Source organism: Hydra viridissima, unplaced genomic scaffold, assembly GCF_058129835.1.
Source record: "Hydra viridissima isolate aposymbiotic clone 2 unplaced genomic scaffold, HvirCarnegie_v1 scaffold_11, whole genome shotgun sequence".
NCBI lineage: Eukaryota > Metazoa > Cnidaria > Hydrozoa > Anthoathecata > Hydridae > Hydra > Hydra viridissima.
The window spans coordinates 9,092,564-9,111,442 of record NW_028324310.1 but is presented as its reverse complement, the minus strand read 5'-3'; the positions used below and the strand labels follow the sequence as shown (position 1 = coordinate 9,111,442).

General features: G+C 28.8%; 1 protein-coding gene across 1 annotated transcript; it reads left to right on the top strand.

The window, feature by feature from the left end:
• Positions 1 to 651: 651 nt before the first annotated feature.
• LOC149882048 (uncharacterized) lies at positions 652 to 17,349 on the top strand. The gene is made up of 7 exons (XM_090066177.1): positions 652 to 1,105; positions 4,515 to 5,477; positions 5,832 to 5,940; positions 11,181 to 12,324; positions 12,543 to 12,826; positions 13,113 to 13,346; positions 17,175 to 17,349. Exons 4-7 carry the CDS (start codon positions 11,832 to 11,834, stop codon positions 17,340 to 17,342), a joined length of 1,179 nt encoding a protein of 392 aa, XP_089922303.1. The 5' UTR covers positions 652 to 1,105; positions 4,515 to 5,477; positions 5,832 to 5,940; positions 11,181 to 11,831; the 3' UTR covers positions 17,343 to 17,349.
• The last annotated feature ends 1,530 nt before the right edge of the window (positions 17,350 to 18,879 follow it).

Sequence of the window (18,879 nt, the reverse complement as noted above, 5' to 3'; positions counted from 1 at the left end):
ATATATATCACTTAAATATATTGCGTATAATTTTTTTAAAGTATGTATATAGTTCACAATAGGACGGCCATAAGAATGTTTTGTTATTATCAATTTATTATGGGGTTTCAGCTTTTTTTTAGAACAAAGCTATCTTAAAAGATTAATAATCCGAGAGTTGAAACTCTCGGATATGTTTGTTTTGTTATTGTCAATAAAGCTCAACAAACGAGACAAACAAGAAAAGCGAGAGACCTGAGGTATTTTATATAAAATGAGTCAGCTAAGGTATTTTTTTTAAGTTATTTTTGTTGGTAAATTCCAGTTACTCGTCGAGCTAATCACACACTCAGCTGTTATATTAAAAAGAAAGAAATCATTTGTATATCACCATTTTTTTCCATCGTCTTTATTTATTTATTTATTTACGTCTAAAAGTGTTTGTAAAATGCTTAATTTGTTTTTTTAACGATGGTTCATTATTTGGTTAAAAATAAAGTAAAATCTACCGAACGGTGATATATGTTCTTTCACTTTCGGTTTGATATTTTTATTGCAGATTTAATATTTCATCATTGTTTTAGTTAGAAAGTAATTAATTTTATTAAAACTTTTTTAAGTAATTATTAAGAGCAAGATCGCAAAATTCATCTTATTTTTATTTAAAATTGGAATCAACTTAGTTAAAAGCGTATTTACCACTTCTTAATTACTGATCTACTCATCTGTTTCAATTTACCTTGATATAAAAAATAGGATTTATATTACGATATGGTTTCGATATTAGCCAATTAGTTTTTTAATTTACTCTTTTCATTTTACTGTTTTATTCATTTTTACTTACTTTTGATTTGTTTGCTTTATTATAAAAGCTGTTTATTTTTTGATCATTCATTGCTTCTTTTTAACTTTACAACGGGACGATTTACAATCTTACTTCATAATGGAACAGCAGTGTATATTGGGATACTTCACAATGGAACAGCAATGTATATTGGGACGCTGCTCATTTTAAAAATCTAACGGTTTTAAGCTAAAACTTTTTTTTCCACATAGAAAATCATCTCAAGGTAAAATTCGTGTGATGCTTACTTTGAACTGTATACCAAGCATATTTCATTACCAGGTGAGTTTTTAGCTGAATATATTTTTAATTTTTGTTAATTTCATTTAGTGCCCTCCGCTATTTGACTTTTAAACTAATTTATATCAAACTATAGAACTGTATTTAAATATAATTTTTCATTATGGTTGGGAGGAGCCAGGTCAATTAGTTTTTGCAGCTAGACATATTATCACTTCCACTGATGGGCCTATAGCATGTTTGTGCTCACGTGCAAACCTCTTTTTGATTTAATTTGTCAGTGAAAAAGGCGTTTTTATTGTTGATGATTTATTGAAGACCTTGGAATGAAAACCTCAAATGTCACAAACGATCTTTTTTTCAGGAGAGCATTTAAACTGAATTTTATGGTTCCACTAAAATATATGACTATCTTTTAAATGTCAAATCATAGAACCACATTTTGCGCACTGAATAAGTATAACTAATATTATTATTTAAGTATGCATAATTAAATATTGATTAAAAAGTTAATGTGACATTTGAGGTTTTTCCAAAAGATTTGGACTTTGCTGTTTTTGCTTCAATATACGGAGAAATTTTACTATTAAAGGAGAAATAAAAACAACAAAATTGATCTTTTTTTTTTCTTGATCTCATTTCGAAAAGTAAACAAACTTTTAACCATGTGAAATCTCCGATATTGAATACAAATTGGATATTTAAATGCATCAAATTATTTTGAAGTAAGTTAATTGAATGAACCAAGTCTAGGAATGCTGGTAAATTTATACAACATTTATTAAAACTTTATCAATAACTATTCAATTCTCTTAACACTTAAGCTTTGTATTTTCAGATAAAAATAACTAGGATTATTTCTCAGCAAAGAAAATCTTTGAACTTTTTCTGAACATTTTCATTTTATATGGGGTTCATGTTATTATCTGACACAAGAAACATCACCAATATGATTAAAAGATGGTGTTCTTTTTATTTTAAAGTTGAATTTAGTAGACCAGGAAATGGACTCCTCATAAAGCTTGTGGAACAAATTTAATAAATTTGATAAGATGTACACATGAAAGAAGGAAGGGAGAGGTATATGGAAAATCAATGTTTTGGAGAGAACTTAGAGGTCATGTCTTTGATCTTGATGAACTCGCTATTTTTGTTTACGTAACATTTAAGATTTTAGTTAAGAAAATAAATCAAAAATTCAACATCCAAATTGCCATCAGCAAGTACTTAGCAAATGGATGAATGCTTGAAGAAAGACGCCAAGATAAAAGCTTAAGAGCTGAATTTTGATAGTGCTTGAAATGAGATTGCACCAATGTTCTTTATCGAAGAAAATTGTACAAAATAGTGCATTAAGCATAAAAATTGAGTGAAAGTTTTGTGAAGTTATATTCTATATTATCTAGAAAATCTGTTAACGTGTTGGATAAAAGTGAATGATTTTTAGATTCAGCACCTCAGAAATATTAAAATAAAGTTTAAAATATGCTAAGTGGTAAGACTTTCTTTTGTCCTAGCCTTATTAATGATTCTCTACGGCATACCTTTCCCAAATCCAGTGGAAGTAAAAATATTTTTAAAAAATTACCTTGCATACCGATTAATAAGCTCATGGTTTTCTAATCTTCAAAAATTTTCCACTTCTAAGCTTTATACTTGATAGCTTAAAGTAACACTAGCTAATGTAGAAGATCTTTTTTAAATGAAAAAAACCCATTGTTGAATCAATGGAATTGAGTTGTAATGCCTAATCCTGATCTCCAAGCTGATATCCAAACTATAACAGATATATTTACATGGATCTGTTATAATCTTCCTTCATTGTAATGAAATTGTAAGCGATTCACGAAACAAGCAGAAGAAATCAGGCTTTTATTCGACCGTGACGTAGAGTTATACAAAAGGATATGCTGATCATAGTATAAAAAACATCATTACTTTAGGATTAGTATATTATACATATATATGATAATGAGAATCAGTCGGTCTTATATCAGATTCTCAACATGTAGGAGAAAAACTGAATACATATGAAAAATGAATATTTAAAATACATCTAGTTCATTACTAAGCCTGTTGACGAGAAAAACCTTTTTCATCGTTGTTATTTAAAGTCATTTTTAATGGTAAATTAGAAAAAGTGATCGAAGGAATTTGGCAGGAGCTAATCAGGATAACTATATACAAGTGGTGCAACTTTCAATAGACAGATTCGGTAATACCAAAATTCTAATGCTTCTTATATTCAAGACTTTTACCGAGTTTTGTATAAACCTTTCACAATGTTTTAAAAAAAGAAAACTTTAGAATGTTTCATGGATTCAAGACTGAGCTTCTTTCTCAAGAACGTTATGAAAAGGTTTGCAATTTCTAAAAAAATATCAAAGTGAAAAAAGTCATAACTCATAATATAAATAGTTAAAAGGCTATTTGAAGATCGCATAAATTTCTAACAAGGAGAATCGTGTGTGTTCGCTCAAAATAAACACCAGTCGTTTCAATGCCCTTAAGTGATATAAATCTTAGCATTCTCCATTCAAGAAAAGTAGATGTTTTATCTGTTTAATGCGACGTCTTGAAGCAAAGACGTGTCGCATTAATCATAAATGGATAAAGTGCAAAAGAGTCTTTTTACGATGTCGAAAAATATAGGCACTCAAAGTTAAATGTTTTTATTCGATAAAGTTTATTAAAACTTTGATTGCTGTGAGTGTTAAAGGCTAAAACTAAAATGTTAGTTTTTATATGAAAGAATTATTCAGCCCACTTTTTGATTTGTTCAAAAAGTGGGCCAAATAATTCTTTAATTTTGTGAAAGAAAAATGGTTGTTTAGGGTTAATTGGCTTAACTGAATGTATTCTGAGACAATAAAGCCTGATAAAATCTTGATCAGAGCTGATTACTAGTATTCGTTAAAAACCGGAAAAAGAATCAGTTGTCCGAAGAATGGTCCGTTCTCTCTCGAAAGCGTTTTAGGCTGGATTAGTTACGAACCAACTAAAATTTTTAAATTAATTTTTAAAAGTTTTTATCATATCGTAAATCAAGCGATTAATAATGTATAGGTTTGGGGAGTGTTATGGAATAACAGCAGCAGAGACGAGATTCAGTTTTTGGGTGTTGGGTTAAGTTCACGTGACGAGGGTTATTTGACTACTATGTCATACTTTACAAATTGTTCTATATACTATGGGAACCAGGCATATCTCTTTCCAAATATACATTGTGAGGATGTTTGCTGTACAAACATCCTCAAAATCCATATTACAACAAAGAAATTTGTTTTGTAACTTTCATAAAATCAAAAAAATTAATTTTTTGTGTGTGATTTTTGTTTTGTATATTCAGCTGTTTGTCGTATTCAATTTTTGTTAGCAACATTAATTTAGTTTCTTACATGTAATTGGTTTATACTATTTTATTTTTGCTTTGCTGGATTTTGTTAATAAGGAAAGAATTTTTTGAAAGATGAAGGTTTTTACAACCAACAAGAAGCTTCGGAGTTTTTGGAGAGACTCAGTAAAGCAAATTATGATGGCTAACTAATGTTCACAAGGATTTTATGACAAAACGTCAATTTTCTTGCAGCAACTAAAAGCTTTTAAAGTGAAAAAATAAAAATGAAGAACTGAAGAAAATATCAAAATTTTAAACCAAACTCATTAGACCGAAAAGGAATGTTTCGAGCAAGAACTTCCTCAAGAACAATTTATTGAGAGCAACCAATAAGAAATAAGCCAATAAGAAAAAAAGCGACGTTTGATATTTCAAAAACCTTAATGAAATAAAAATGAAGTTCATAGAATGTGCAGCGAATTTAACAGAGAAAACGGTAGTCAAAAGATTTCTTTGGGCTCAAAAAATAACGCCCTTAATCATATTAAAGATTGAGAAACTCTGTTTAACCTTGTCACCATTAGCTGCCCTTCATTTGTTTTCCACAAACCTTTCTTTAAATAAAACTAATCTCATAAGCTGGTTATTGCATTTATTCTATTATTTTATTCCTAAAAAATTCATAAGTAACTTTTATTTTCAAAACTGTTTTTCTACAACTCAAAAAAAAACTCATTTTAAATTAACAAATAAATGAGAAAGCTCCCCCCCCCCCCATTCTTATATTGGTTCTTGAGTTTAATTAAGTTTTTTACAAAACATTATGGAAAATGGAGCTGAAGGTGAATGTATCGTAGATGAAATCCATTCTTCGTGTTTGAGAAAATTACTAAACCCCACAAGTGAGGCTTTCATAAAATTTTTCACGTTTCTGACATCGTAGCCATGGTTGAAGTGAAGCATCATAAAGAGTGGACAACTATTCCTAAAAAGGGAAGTTAAAAAGTTCATCAATCATTAGATGAAAGTTTTCTGTTCTCGACAAAAGCAACATTTGGGAGCACTATCCATTACAAGGTAAAGTAAAGTACTTGGCTCATCATACTGAAATATTTCATAAATTAAAATCCCTTCTTTCCCTTTTGTATTTAACTAGTTTCTTTTTTAATTAAAAAAAGTATTTTAAACTCACGTTGTCAGGGCCCGTTCAAAAAAATTTAACGATCTTTTTTTATATTAATTATAAGTTATCTATGTACAATTTGTAAAAATATCTTGAGTTTGTAACTTGAGCCGTGTCTTACCTTTTTCCTATAAGGCCTACAAAAAGAAGATAAATTTTATATTTTGATAAGTAATTTGTTAAACAGGACTCATTATTTAATATCACTCTTGTTTTCACTTACTAAAATCTATATGTTTTAAACCCAGATCCATCCATAAGGAAGAAGCTACAGAAATTGATAATAGCAGCTTTTTTAACAGTATGAATAAAGTCTGCTGAAGAGATAGAATAGTCTCTAAAGAAATAATATAAAAGGTAAGGTTACATTCCATTAAAAAGTTTGAGTGCATAACTTTGTTGAAACTAGCAGTCTTATATTTGCAATAAAAGCATAGTATTATAAAGTGCTTGAATTACTGGTAAAAGACATAGAAATATGATAAGTAAATTAATACCAATTGCAGCCTCAAATATTAGAGCAAAACACGGACTTCATGAAAAGTGGACCAACAATGATCTACTGATCCTCTCTTTGAATAAGTGACCGAAATCCTCGATTATTATATTTTGTTATATTTTGTTATATATTGTTATATTTGAGTCTTTAATATCTATCATAGAAAAACAAAATCTTCAAATGCGTTTTTTGACAAAAGGCATTTAAATTATGGTGAGAGTATCAATCATAAAGAAAATTGCAATGTACTATAAATTTGCATGTACAATTCTTCGTTAAATCATTTGCATTTAAAATAAAATTAGACTGGTGAACTGGAGAGGGGCAGTCCAACAATTTGTTAAAAGCTTGTTGAAATTTTTTTAACTAAATTAGACTTAGAAGAAATCTCAAAGTACACACATTAAATCATTTAGAGAGCACACAAAATCACATGATGACAAAACATTAATAACTAGCCATCTAAGAGCATTCTTTTTTCAATCAAGAAATTAGATTTAAGCATCGTTTTTCTTTTATTTATTTATTTCATTTATTATAAACTAATTCCGAATATGTGTAATTTCATAATGAGCAACATAAGTAGTAGGCTTTCAACGAAGGAAGCACCGATAAAAAAAACAATCCAATCTTCTGAGAATACGAAGATCAAAACTCACTTCAAACTTAAACATTACGTTAAACAATTTTATGTTTAATGTTTATTGTAACTAATGTAGTAATGTTTAATGTAATTAATGTAACAAAGTAAAATGAGTAAAACTCTCCATCGTTTACGAAATGCTTGTATATTATAAATGCTTGATAATTTCAAAAAACGTATCCACGATAGCTTAAGTGATAAATCGGATAAACTTAATCATCAGAATTAAAAAATAACAAGGCCAACCTGATATACGGATTGCTACGTAACATTTTGATTAGTAAATCTAAGAAGGTGAAAAAATTTTATGTTCTTTAAAAATTCATAATGCAGGCTGTAACTTTGTTTTCACGAGTTTATACTTAACAAAAGTAGTTGTTTTTAAATATAAATCTTTTTAATCACACTTTGAATAAATAAAGTGTAAAAGTTTTTTATTTATGTATGTATGCATGTACATAAATTAGTATGAATATTTACATAACATAAAATTATTCATACTAATGTATGTACATGCATACGTACATACATACATACATACATACATACATACATACATACATACATACATACATACATACATACATACATACATACATACATACATACATACATACATACATACATACATACATACATACATACATACATACATACATACATACATACATACATACATACATACATACATACATACATACATACATACATACATACATACATACATACATACATACATACATACATACATACATACATACATACATACATGCATACATGCATACATGCATACATGCATACATGCATACATGCATACATGCATACATGCATACATGCATACATGCATACATGCATACATGCATACATGCATACATGCATACATGCATACATGCATACATGCATACATGCATACATGCATACATGCATACATGCATACATGCATACATGCATACATGCATACATGCATACATGCATACATGCATACATGCATACATGCATACATGCATACATGCATACATGCATACATGCATACATGCATACATGCATACATGCATACATGCATACATGCATACATGCATACATGCATACATGCATACATGCATACATGCATACATGCATACATGCATACATGCATACATGCATACATGCATACATGCATACATGCATACATGCATACATGCATACATGCATACATGCATACATGCATACATGCATACATGCATACATGCATACATGCATACATGCATACATGCATACATGCATACATGCATACATGCATACATGCATACATGCATACATGCATACATGCATACATGCATACATGCATACATGCATACATGCATACATGCATACATGCATACATGCATACATGCATACATGCATACATGCATACATGCATACATGCATACATGCATACATGCATACATGCATACATGCATACATGCATACATGCATACATGCATACATGCATACATGCATACATGCATACATGCATACATGCATACATGCATACATGCATACATGCATACATGCATACATGCATACATGCATACATACATACATACATACATACATACATACATACATACATACATACATACATACATACATACATACATACATACATACATACATACATACATACATACATACATACATACATACATACATACATACATACATACATACATACATACATACATACATACATACATACATACATACATACATACATACATAAATCTATGTATGAAATACATGGTAATTCGGGTGGCAATACTGCTCATGCAAGGTATATTTCTTGAGATTTTTGAATGGATGCTTTACCATACTACGAGCTTTTAATAAATAAAAAGCAAACAAATTATTTAAACCTATTTTATATCTTTACTTTTTTAAAAAGATTCAAATATAACTGATTTTGAATTGGCTAAATTAGTTTTAGTGGTAAAAAGATCTTAAATATAATTGCTCCAGGCAATTGTGAAATGAAGATTGCCCTCGATAATAGCTTGCCGAACAATCTCTCGCCTTCGACACGAAAATGGGCAATATCAAAGTATTTTGAAGTGAAGCATACAACTAAGAAAAAAATTGAAGGCAGTCTCTTTGAAAATATTTCATTAAGGAGCCAAGACGCTTTCGGTTGGCTTGTATATTTCTTCTTGTGAAATAAAAATGCCATCCTATTTTGACGAATTCTTCTTTTGCTTGAGTATTAAAGCCTGTTTGGTTTAGCTAGTCATGTTTCTTCGCTATTAAACGGAGTTCTTCTTTTGTGAGAGATTTTGCTGAAGAGCAAAAGAAATAACATTTGTTTCATTACTCTTCAAATATTTTAAGTCTTGGTCTCATTTGATCAGCAGATAGGCATTGGTTAGGGGTTAATGAATATCAGCAGCAGCAGATAGGCATTGGTTTATGAATAGGAGCTGAATGAATAGAAGATTGATGAATATCGAGCTCTTCTTAGTATGTCTTAACAATACTACAACTGTTAATTTGATTTTATATTTATCTACAACTGTCAATTTGATCTTCGATATTGTCATCTTCTTCAACTTCGTTATTTTCAATTACCAGTAACGATCCTTCAACAATATTTTTGCCCTCTCCCCTATTTTTTTTTTTCTTACATATTTTTTTATGTAAACACTGAAAATCTTTTTAGGATTTTTGCAGCACGTCTTTTTAATATTCTGATATTTAATTTTTATCAAGTTCCGTTGTTGATTATAAAAAAAAATCAAATTAAGATATGCCCAAATATTTACCAACATCTAATCAATATTTGTAATGTATGATTGAATGTATAAATAAAATGAACTTTTGATTGAGCCCTTACAAAGTAAACTTTTGCAATTTACTTCGTATGGAATGTATAAAGTATGACTATAATTATAGTTTATTTTATAATTATAGTATATTTTAGATTTTTATATTTGTGTATATATATATATATATATATATATATATATATATATATATATATATATATATATATATATATATATACACAAACACACACACAATACCGACAGAAAGTTTAAGGCGAGGTTGTCAAATTTGAGAAAAAAATTCGTAATTATAGCATTATTAGTCAATATTTTTTCAAATTATATCTTTCAAATAATATAGACATTTTTTGTCACAATATTGTTAAAACATCTTTTGACTTATCAAAATATAGACCTCAATTTTTGATTACAGCATTATAAGCATGCGTTCTGTTAATTTTTGTAATGTTTGCGAAGATATGCGATTCCAAATTTCCTTTTAACATGTTTTGGAGTGTTTGAAAAGAAGATGGCTTCTTTTCCCATACTTTTCTATCAGTTCTTCCCACAATAACTCAGATCATATATATATATATATATATATATATATATATATATATATATATATATAATATATATATATATATATATATATATATATATATATATATATATATATATATATATATATATGCGCATGTTTTTACTTTAATTGTAAATAATTAATAGCGCATGCATAGAACGCTTTTTAAACTTACTATTTTGGAAAATGTACAGAAAAAAACGTTACAATGTATATTTATTTCTATTTCCATCACTATATATATCACACATACCTTTTACGTTCCCTTCACACAAAATTGATTATCATCTAATTCTTGTAGAAAGCACAAATTATGATCGGAAGGACTCTAATAATTTCACCAAAAGATGCGAACTCTCAAGAAGATTTTAGTAATGAATTTAGCCTATAATTCTCTAGGTTGCAATATATATCTAAAATGTATTTCATGTATTCTTAGAGATTTTTCATTCCAGAGAATTTTATGCAATTAAAATGAGCCATTTCCTAGAAAATCACATCGATTTCATTAAGAAAATTTCTGCTGTATTCTGTGCAGCAAGAATATTTTTTTCGGGAATACCGTAAAAGAAGAGCAATCTCGATAAATGATCAAATGTTTTAAGCACGAATTTGAAATTTGCGTAAAAAAGTGCTGAAAGTTTTCGCAATTGAATTAAAGAAAAAACAAAAACAGTAATATTAAGTCAGGTTTCACATAAAGTATTTAAAAAGAATCTCCAATTGCATTTTTTTATATAGCCTTAAAAAGTATTGCTCTCTAAGTCGATTTTTGATTGATTTAATTTATTCTTCTCCGATAAAAAAAATTAGCAGTTTAGGAGTATTATTATGATGATTCAACCATTTTGAATTATTTATGAAAAAACATTTCCATTTACGAAAAAACTAAAGGTTATACTGAGTATCAAGTTAAACACCTTGCAATCACAATCGATTATAAATGATGTGTCAATCATTGATGAATTGGCAAATCTCCTTAGCTTCCTAAGCTTAAAGATAATCGTTCTATTAATTGCAGGAAAAAATCAATTTTTTTTTTTAAAATTTATCTCCTATTGTTTTGTTAATTAAATATTTTTTATTACTCCGCAGGTTTATTGTGCCGATGTTAAAATGGGTCACTTTTAAATTTGGCTGTATGTACATATTCACATTTCTGATTTGGATGATAAAATTAGCAGCAATCTATAAGTTCGTCTTTCCTAGAGTCCTTAAGAATATGTTATTTAAATTGTCGAAGAAAATTATGTGCAAAATTAATACGTAAACTAAAAACGTCACTAAACAGGCCGCCCCATAAACATAAACTACAATTGCATAATCTGAACCGACCGAGACCGGTAGAAATTTTCATTCGATTGATGTTATCACTGAAATGTTCATGAAAAAACATCGAAGATCACAGCACTCTATTCAAGGGTTTGATAACTTTTACTGATCATTAATAAAGTTTTTTGGCTAAATTTGATTTGTTTAAATTTATGCTACTTCTTTTTTTTTTTTTTTTATACATTGATTGATTTCATTGAATTTCTGCTGCCGACTGTTTTTTTTTACTATTCATTTTAAATATGTTTTATTTAATTTACAAGCACTAAAGTAGTGATTTCTCACACAAATTTATGGCCATTTTATATTTATAAATTTTTCTGTTTTTTTTTTTGTCATTTAATTTTTCATAATATTGAATTTTGTTTGAGTTTAGAAACAAAAAAAAATTCTATTTGGATTTTATTTTGAAAAATGAAGAATTTTAAAACAAGAGAAAAAGCTGAAGAGTTTTTTAAAAACCTCAACGACACCGATTACATTTTCTTTGCAAATCAATGCTTTGAATTTTATTATTATCACTTTGGTGTGGAAGATAAAAATAAAAGTTTGGTAAAAGAAAAAAATGATCTTTTTGCTGAAAACCAAGCCTTAGAAAGTAAAATAAAAAGTTTAGGAGAGGAGAAAAAAACCTTAGAGCAAACTAATGAAGCCGAAAAGAGAAACTTCGAGAATAAACAACTCGACCAAATAAATGAAGCCAAAAAAGAAGAACAAGAAAGGAAAAAATATTTTGAAGATAAAATAGAAAAAAAAGATGAAAAAATTAGTTGTCTTCAAGTGCAACGTTCAACAGATTCCCAGTTACGAAGAGAATTTGAAACTTTTTTAAGGAAACTCGATGAACGCTCTAAGAAATACATGGATGATGCCATACAGCTAGTAAAGAAGCCAGAAAAGTCTCAAGGTTGGTATATGATTTATATAAGCGTTTCTGATTAGTATCTAACAATGAAAAATTATGTTCAACCATGCTTATCCTTCTTTGTATGCCATCTAAATTTTGTTAATTAATCTTTTCTATTTTGAATTGAGAAATCTCGGCTATTCAGGTAACTGGAGGAATGTCTGATGTTGTATTTACTCAATTATTGAATTTTAAGTAAAGTATTTGACATATTTTAGAAATAGGAGTTGCAGGTGAACGCATTGTAGAGAGGATACTGAACGAGTATCCATTCTTAAAGTTAGAAAAAATTACTAAGCCTCACATGGGAGACTTTCATGTGGGCTTTCGCAATTCTAACGTCAAAGTTATGATTGAAGTGAAGAATTATAAAAATGAGAGTTCCATCCCAGAAGAAGATATCAACAAGTTCATCAAAGATCTAAATGAAAATTCTGGAGTACATTGCGGTTTACTTCTCTCATTGAAAACCAAGTTTGCGAATAAATATCAGCAATATAAGGTAAAATGCAAGACATAAATTTGCTTTATACTTTAAATCATTTTGCTTTATTGAAGTAATAATAGGAACTCAGTGCTTGTTAAGTTTTATTTTTAAAAACTTATTCTCGTGTGCGCTCTTTAGATAAAACTGCTAATGAAAATATTGAAATATTTATAATAAAAGCTGCTATTTTTAGTTTTAAAAAAATTGAATTAATTTTTGTTGAGTGATTTTAATTGTACAAAGGTAACATAATTATTTTGATTCAGTTAATATTCCTGAACCGCTTCTTTTTTCCTTTGAGGTATACAAAACTATACAAGATAAACCATATATCATGATAAACAACTTATTGGCCAGAACTCACTATGAAATTCCACTGTTGTTTGCTCTTTCGGCAATCCAAATGGTTGTTGAATCCAAATCCATCCAGGGGGAAGAAGCTACCAAAATTGTAGATAAGTGCATTAAACAATGGAGTGAGTTGTTAAAATCTGCAATGACCATGGAAAAATCAGCTATAGCAATCCAAAGAGAGGTGAGGTTTTAATTTACAAAATTAGTGAATGCATAACTTTGTTAAAGAGTAAAAAGGCTATTGCTAGATTTCTATTGAAATCAGTTCATATAACTACAAAGTGTAATAATTTTTTGTAAGTTTCAGAGAAACAAAGGAACTAATCAACCACGATCCCTTGTTTTAAAACATAACTGGGAGAGTATAAAATGTGGATTAGTGGTCCCTAACGGAAATATTCCATGGGAATTCAATTAAAAAAATGAAGTAATAAATGTTTTTGTTTCTGCTATATAATTTACGTGTATATGATATGAATTTACATATCTACTGATGAAATGTTGTTAGAAAACATATATAAATAGATTGTACATTTAATTTAGCTCAAAGCTGTATTCAGTCAGGATAGTTTTAATTGGTACCCTTAATCATTTTTTAAAATCAGCTACAACTATTTGACGGACTTTTCAAACAAATATGATAAAACGGAAAAATCCTATATTATTTAATTCAAAGTAAAACTTGAATCGTTAATAAAGCATAAACACAAAGGCACTATTATTATTAATTATCTTCCATTTTATTTTAAGACAAAAATAAAATCAGAATAACATAATTATTGCATATATTTTCAGCAAGTCGTAATTGCAAAAGTATTTTAAATAGTTGTATCTTTTGAGCACATAAAAAGATGTTGATGAAGTTTATTTCGGTGCTTTTCGGTGCTTTCGATGCTTTTGATGAAATCTATTGATTAATATTGATCCAAATATAAGATAGCACAATATTTTTTTAAAAAAATCAGTTGCCCCAAAACCAGTATGTTCCTGGGGACACTTTTTGAGAGCACTTTTGTTCCTGTGCTCCAATTATCTTGAATAAATATTAATCTTATGAATATTTAAATTTGTTTTCTATCAATATTTCATAAAAAGTTATGTACATGCATATCATATACACCTACATTTTATAGCTGAAACAAACACATTTGTTATTTCATGTAACGAAAATCAATATTTTATGGCTATAGCTGCTAAATCAGAATAATTAAAAGAGAATAATAAAACATACTTGAATAAAATTTGAATATTTAGGGAATTAGTAATTGCAGATAAAAGGAACAAATAAAGCTATGCAATGACAAAATAAACAAAAAAAAACTTGACTACTACTCCCCCTTTTTAAAATTATTTGGGCATACCTCTTCCAGGCCCTTTCCCAGTCACATGACAGGAATAATTAGCCTCTCTCCCTTCCTAACTATAGACTAGAAAATAGTCATTTAACTTAATGTCACTATACCTAATGAAAGTGATCAAAACAAATGAGAAACTCTACCATAAAAGATGATCAAGATACCGAGAAGAACTTATTCTCGGTTTTAACAAAGAAATTCAATTTTTTATTGAACGTTATTAGAACGAATGCTATAAGGGTTTTAAGGGAACTTTTAAGAAACTATTTTGTGACATAAAAGCTAATGCAATGGCTGTCGTCAGTTTTAAAAACACCCTTAAAAATTTTTTGCAATTTTTACATTAATTTCAAATTGAAATTGAAAAACTAACAACCGATGTAACAGATTGGCGTGAATGTGTAATAAATTGTAACTTATTGGTAATATCTATTGCTATCAAAGGAATTGATCATAACCTAAAATCCTGTTTTTATCGGAATCAGAATAGACTAAATGTAATTTTAAGGCTGTTAATAAATTTAGTCTCTCGGAGTAAATTTAGTTTCATTTTTTATAAAAATGTATTTTAGCAGTGGTGATATCAATTTTTATTGTGTAAAAGTTGTTTTAGAGAATATAGACACATTTTATAACCATTTTTCAGCACTAAAATTTAGAAGAGCAATTCGCAATTTGGGGTAAAACTGCCCACAGTGCCGCTCTTTTTCCTTTTTACATATATCCCTCATCTGATTAAATTTTAAAGGAAATATTTTCCTTCTTATCATCACCACCAGCTTAAGTCATTCATTAATCAAGATTCAAAGTAGAGCTCTGTAGGTAATATGTGTTCAAGTTTTACAATTAACTCATAAGAACATGAAGAACATCATTAAAATGAGACTTAAATTCACCAAATAACGGGTGGAACAGATTGATTGAGACAGAAGTAAAGTTTCTTTGCTAACCTTTAAAATCACGTTGAATTATTTGTAATTACTCAAATTATGCATCAATTACTTAAGGATAAAAAATTCAAAGTAAAATGTATCTTAATTTTCAAGAAAGAGAGATTTTAAGAAAAAACAAAAACTTTCCTTGTAAAAAATCTACAAGCTACAGATGCTATTGCGGTAATCATTTTGTAAAAAAGGCTACCCAAAAGCTATTTACAATATTAAACAACAACATAAAGGCTTTCAATCGAGGTGTGAAACAATAAGAATCGAAGTATTTTTAAAAATGAGGTTGGTGTAAGTTTGCCTAAACTAGCTTGGAAACTTTCATCAAATCACACAACCATACGTTGTCAACTAATTCAAGCAGATGATCATAATAACGCATGTGAAAGAAAAACTTAAATACATTGAACAATTTACTCAAGTCGAAAGCTGTTAAACTATTTTTATTGGTCAGATAATGCGATGAAAAATATTTCACATTCAATTGAGATAGAAAACCCGATAATGATGGATTTTACACAGATATTATGGATATTTGTCCAGATGAAGTGAGATACAAAGGTATTGAGAAATATCCAAAGCACGTACTTATATGGATAGCGATATCTGAAATGAAGTTTTCTGAGGTATTGGTACGATCAGTCAATGCCTTATCGATAAATCAGGACATATATCTTAAAGAATGTTTGCTAAAAAGACTTAAGCCCTTTATTGATAAACATCACAGCGATGAAAATAATCTATTTTGGCCAGATTTGTCAAGCGCACATTATGTCACGAAGGTTTTATGCAGGTTAGATGATAATATCAGTCATAAACCTCGTGACATAAACCCAACAAATCTTCCTCAAGCAAGACCCTTTAAAAACATTCGGAAGTGTTTTGTTAAGAAAGTGTGTGAATGAGGATGGACGGCTCATATTGAAAGGCAGTTAATGTTGCGCATTAAAGCAAAGATAAAAGAATTTGATGTAAATGTTTCACAAAACATTATGAAAGGAATCAAGGAAAAAATTGCACAAAACTGCTGATAATGGTGTTCTAACCAAAATGCTAATGGTGTTATAACCAAACTGCTGATAATGGTGTTCTAGCCAAACTGCTGATAACGGTGTGCCAGCCAAATTAGAAACATTGAAAATAGAATAACAGTTAATGAGTTATAAGCATCCAAAATTTCAATGAAGAAATTTGACCGTTTAAAAATAAAATGATTTAAAATTTGTCTCAATCCACCCTTAAAACCCGTTACAAAACTTTCATCGTCAGCTAAAAGTGAAAAATGTGGAAGTAAAAATCATAGCTTTTTAGCCAAAATATTCCACTTCCCATGGGATATTTTGCGGAAAGAAACTTTCAATCACAATTATTATATGCGTATGTTCTGAAGCCTAAATGTAAAGGAATTTTTAAAATCGTTTTTTTTTTATTTTTTTAAAGATTCAATTTAAACTTACGAACAACGTGAGTTTAAAATTATCTTACACGCAAATATTTTTAATTGAAAACACAAAAGTTTAAAACTTGAAGATTACACAATAAAAATTTTCAAATAACATTTAAACATACATCGACACAAAGTTAGAGTAATTGTATCTTGAGATGTAATTGCACATTAGTCTAATAATTCCCATTTAACTGGGTTGATACAAAATATCCGCAATGTTCTTCAGGTTTTCATAGATGTAAGTTTGATTATTTCCCTTAAAGGCAAAAAAACTGACTGCAAAAATCAGAGGTGAAATAGAAAATACAAGAAGAAGTTTGGGAATCCTTAATGAAGAAATCATTAATCCAGATGAGGAATCCTCTTTATCTTGGAATGTATCTGATCTGCTTCCACCATCAATCAAAAAGCGAAGATTTCGTGAGAAATAAATGTTAAGGAACAAACAAGTAAGTACTTAAATACTAAGACAAAGGAAAAATCATTTCTGTGCATTTCTGTGCATTTCTGTATTTGAATTTTTGATACAGTTATTTACACGCTTTTAATTTTTTTTTCTCCTGATTGGTTATCCATACCCATCCATGTTAAAATCATAGCTCAACAAGAGTATTGCCTTTTATCTTTTGTATTAGGGAGCTTGCAAAGTTCTCAAGTTTAGATAGGTAAACTTCAGTTTTGAAATGCTCTTGAAGAGGCATGCTGACATGTTTTTGCTTTTCTATAATTATTTGATGGAATAGCTCCTTACTTCAGAGTGAGTTTCAAATTTTAACTTTTGATTTTTTCAAAAAATAAAACAAGTAAAGTTCGGAATTCTCACTGCATTTATCTTCAGACAAGTTTTCCACTTTGGTAAAAACCTTGTGCGCTTAATGCAACATAACCAAATTTTTTTAAAACCTGAATTAAGTGCTTAGGACAAATTATTTTCATTTGATACTTTTTTCTTCAACTTCGATTGATAAGGAAGTCCTAAAGCAAAGCAGGAAATTATAACGCACGCGTTCTGGAATCCCGCACATCAACAAGATTAATTGGATGCCCAAAACATTAAAAGTACAGTGCAATCGATATTCATTTTTGTGACTCCATCCTAAGACGATTTTGGCATATTTATTTGGCATATTTAGTATACAATAGATATTTAGGAGTTGGCATATTTAGTGCATATTTTCCCTGATAGTATTTTTGGTGTTCCTACCACTTTGGGATAGTTTTAGCACATTTGCTGCTTTTTTGAGAGTTTGGAGTCTATTAGATTCAAGTGGTTGTATTTTAAAGGGGCATTAAATGATCTATCTGACAGATTATGCTTTAGGCGTCAATGTAATGGACGACCTGACCACCAAGGACCATAGCTGATTTCAATTTTTGCAGTTTTGCATAATGACCTTTACTTAGAACCCATTTAAGATTTTTTTCAGAAAAGCTCTTGACACTTAGGTTTAAAATATTTTAGGCTTGTAAATCGCTATAAATGTTTTTTAACTAATTTTCTTATTTTAGGTTAAAAATAAAAGAAAATGACTTACCTATCGAGTAATGATAATTAATATTGTTTTTTTTTTTTTCTGCTATATATTTTTATTAAGGAATTAATTTTTTCACGAAGAAATGTTGAAGCCAAAAAAACAATTGATTTTGTTAAAACATCTTGTTCTTTTGTTTAGCTAACGATGAAGAGCTCGTGGTTTAATTTTATAATTGAATATTTTGTATAAAGCTGGAAATTAGTTTTAGCTTTGATTGTATTTACAAACGCCTAACTGCTGATGGAATCATATATGAAAATTGAATTTGATTTAAAAAAAAAAGAGCTTTTGTTATCAGTACTACTTTTTAAATAACTAACTTAAGTAGTTAAATAGTAACCAAATTAAATAGTTAGTTTTTAATTTGCTGTATTTTTATAGATATTTTTAGCATTAATCTCGAGTGATTGCTCCAAGTGAAAAAAAAAAAATT

What these genes read in the sequence shown, in the direction of transcription:
- LOC149882048 (XM_090066177.1), top strand. Translation starts at nt 11,832, where the DNA reads ATGAAGAATTTTAAAACAAGAGAAAAAGCTGAAGAGTTTTTTAAAAAC. An exon ending in GAAGCCAGAAAAGTCTCAAG is followed by an intron (nt 12,325 to 12,542) that starts GTTGGTATATGA and finishes GACATATTTTAG; the next exon opens with AAATAGGAGTTGCAGGTGAA. An exon ending in CTATAGCAATCCAAAGAGAG is followed by an intron (nt 13,347 to 17,174) that starts GTGAGGTTTTAA and finishes TTTCCCTTAAAG; the next exon opens with GCAAAAAAACTGACTGCAAA.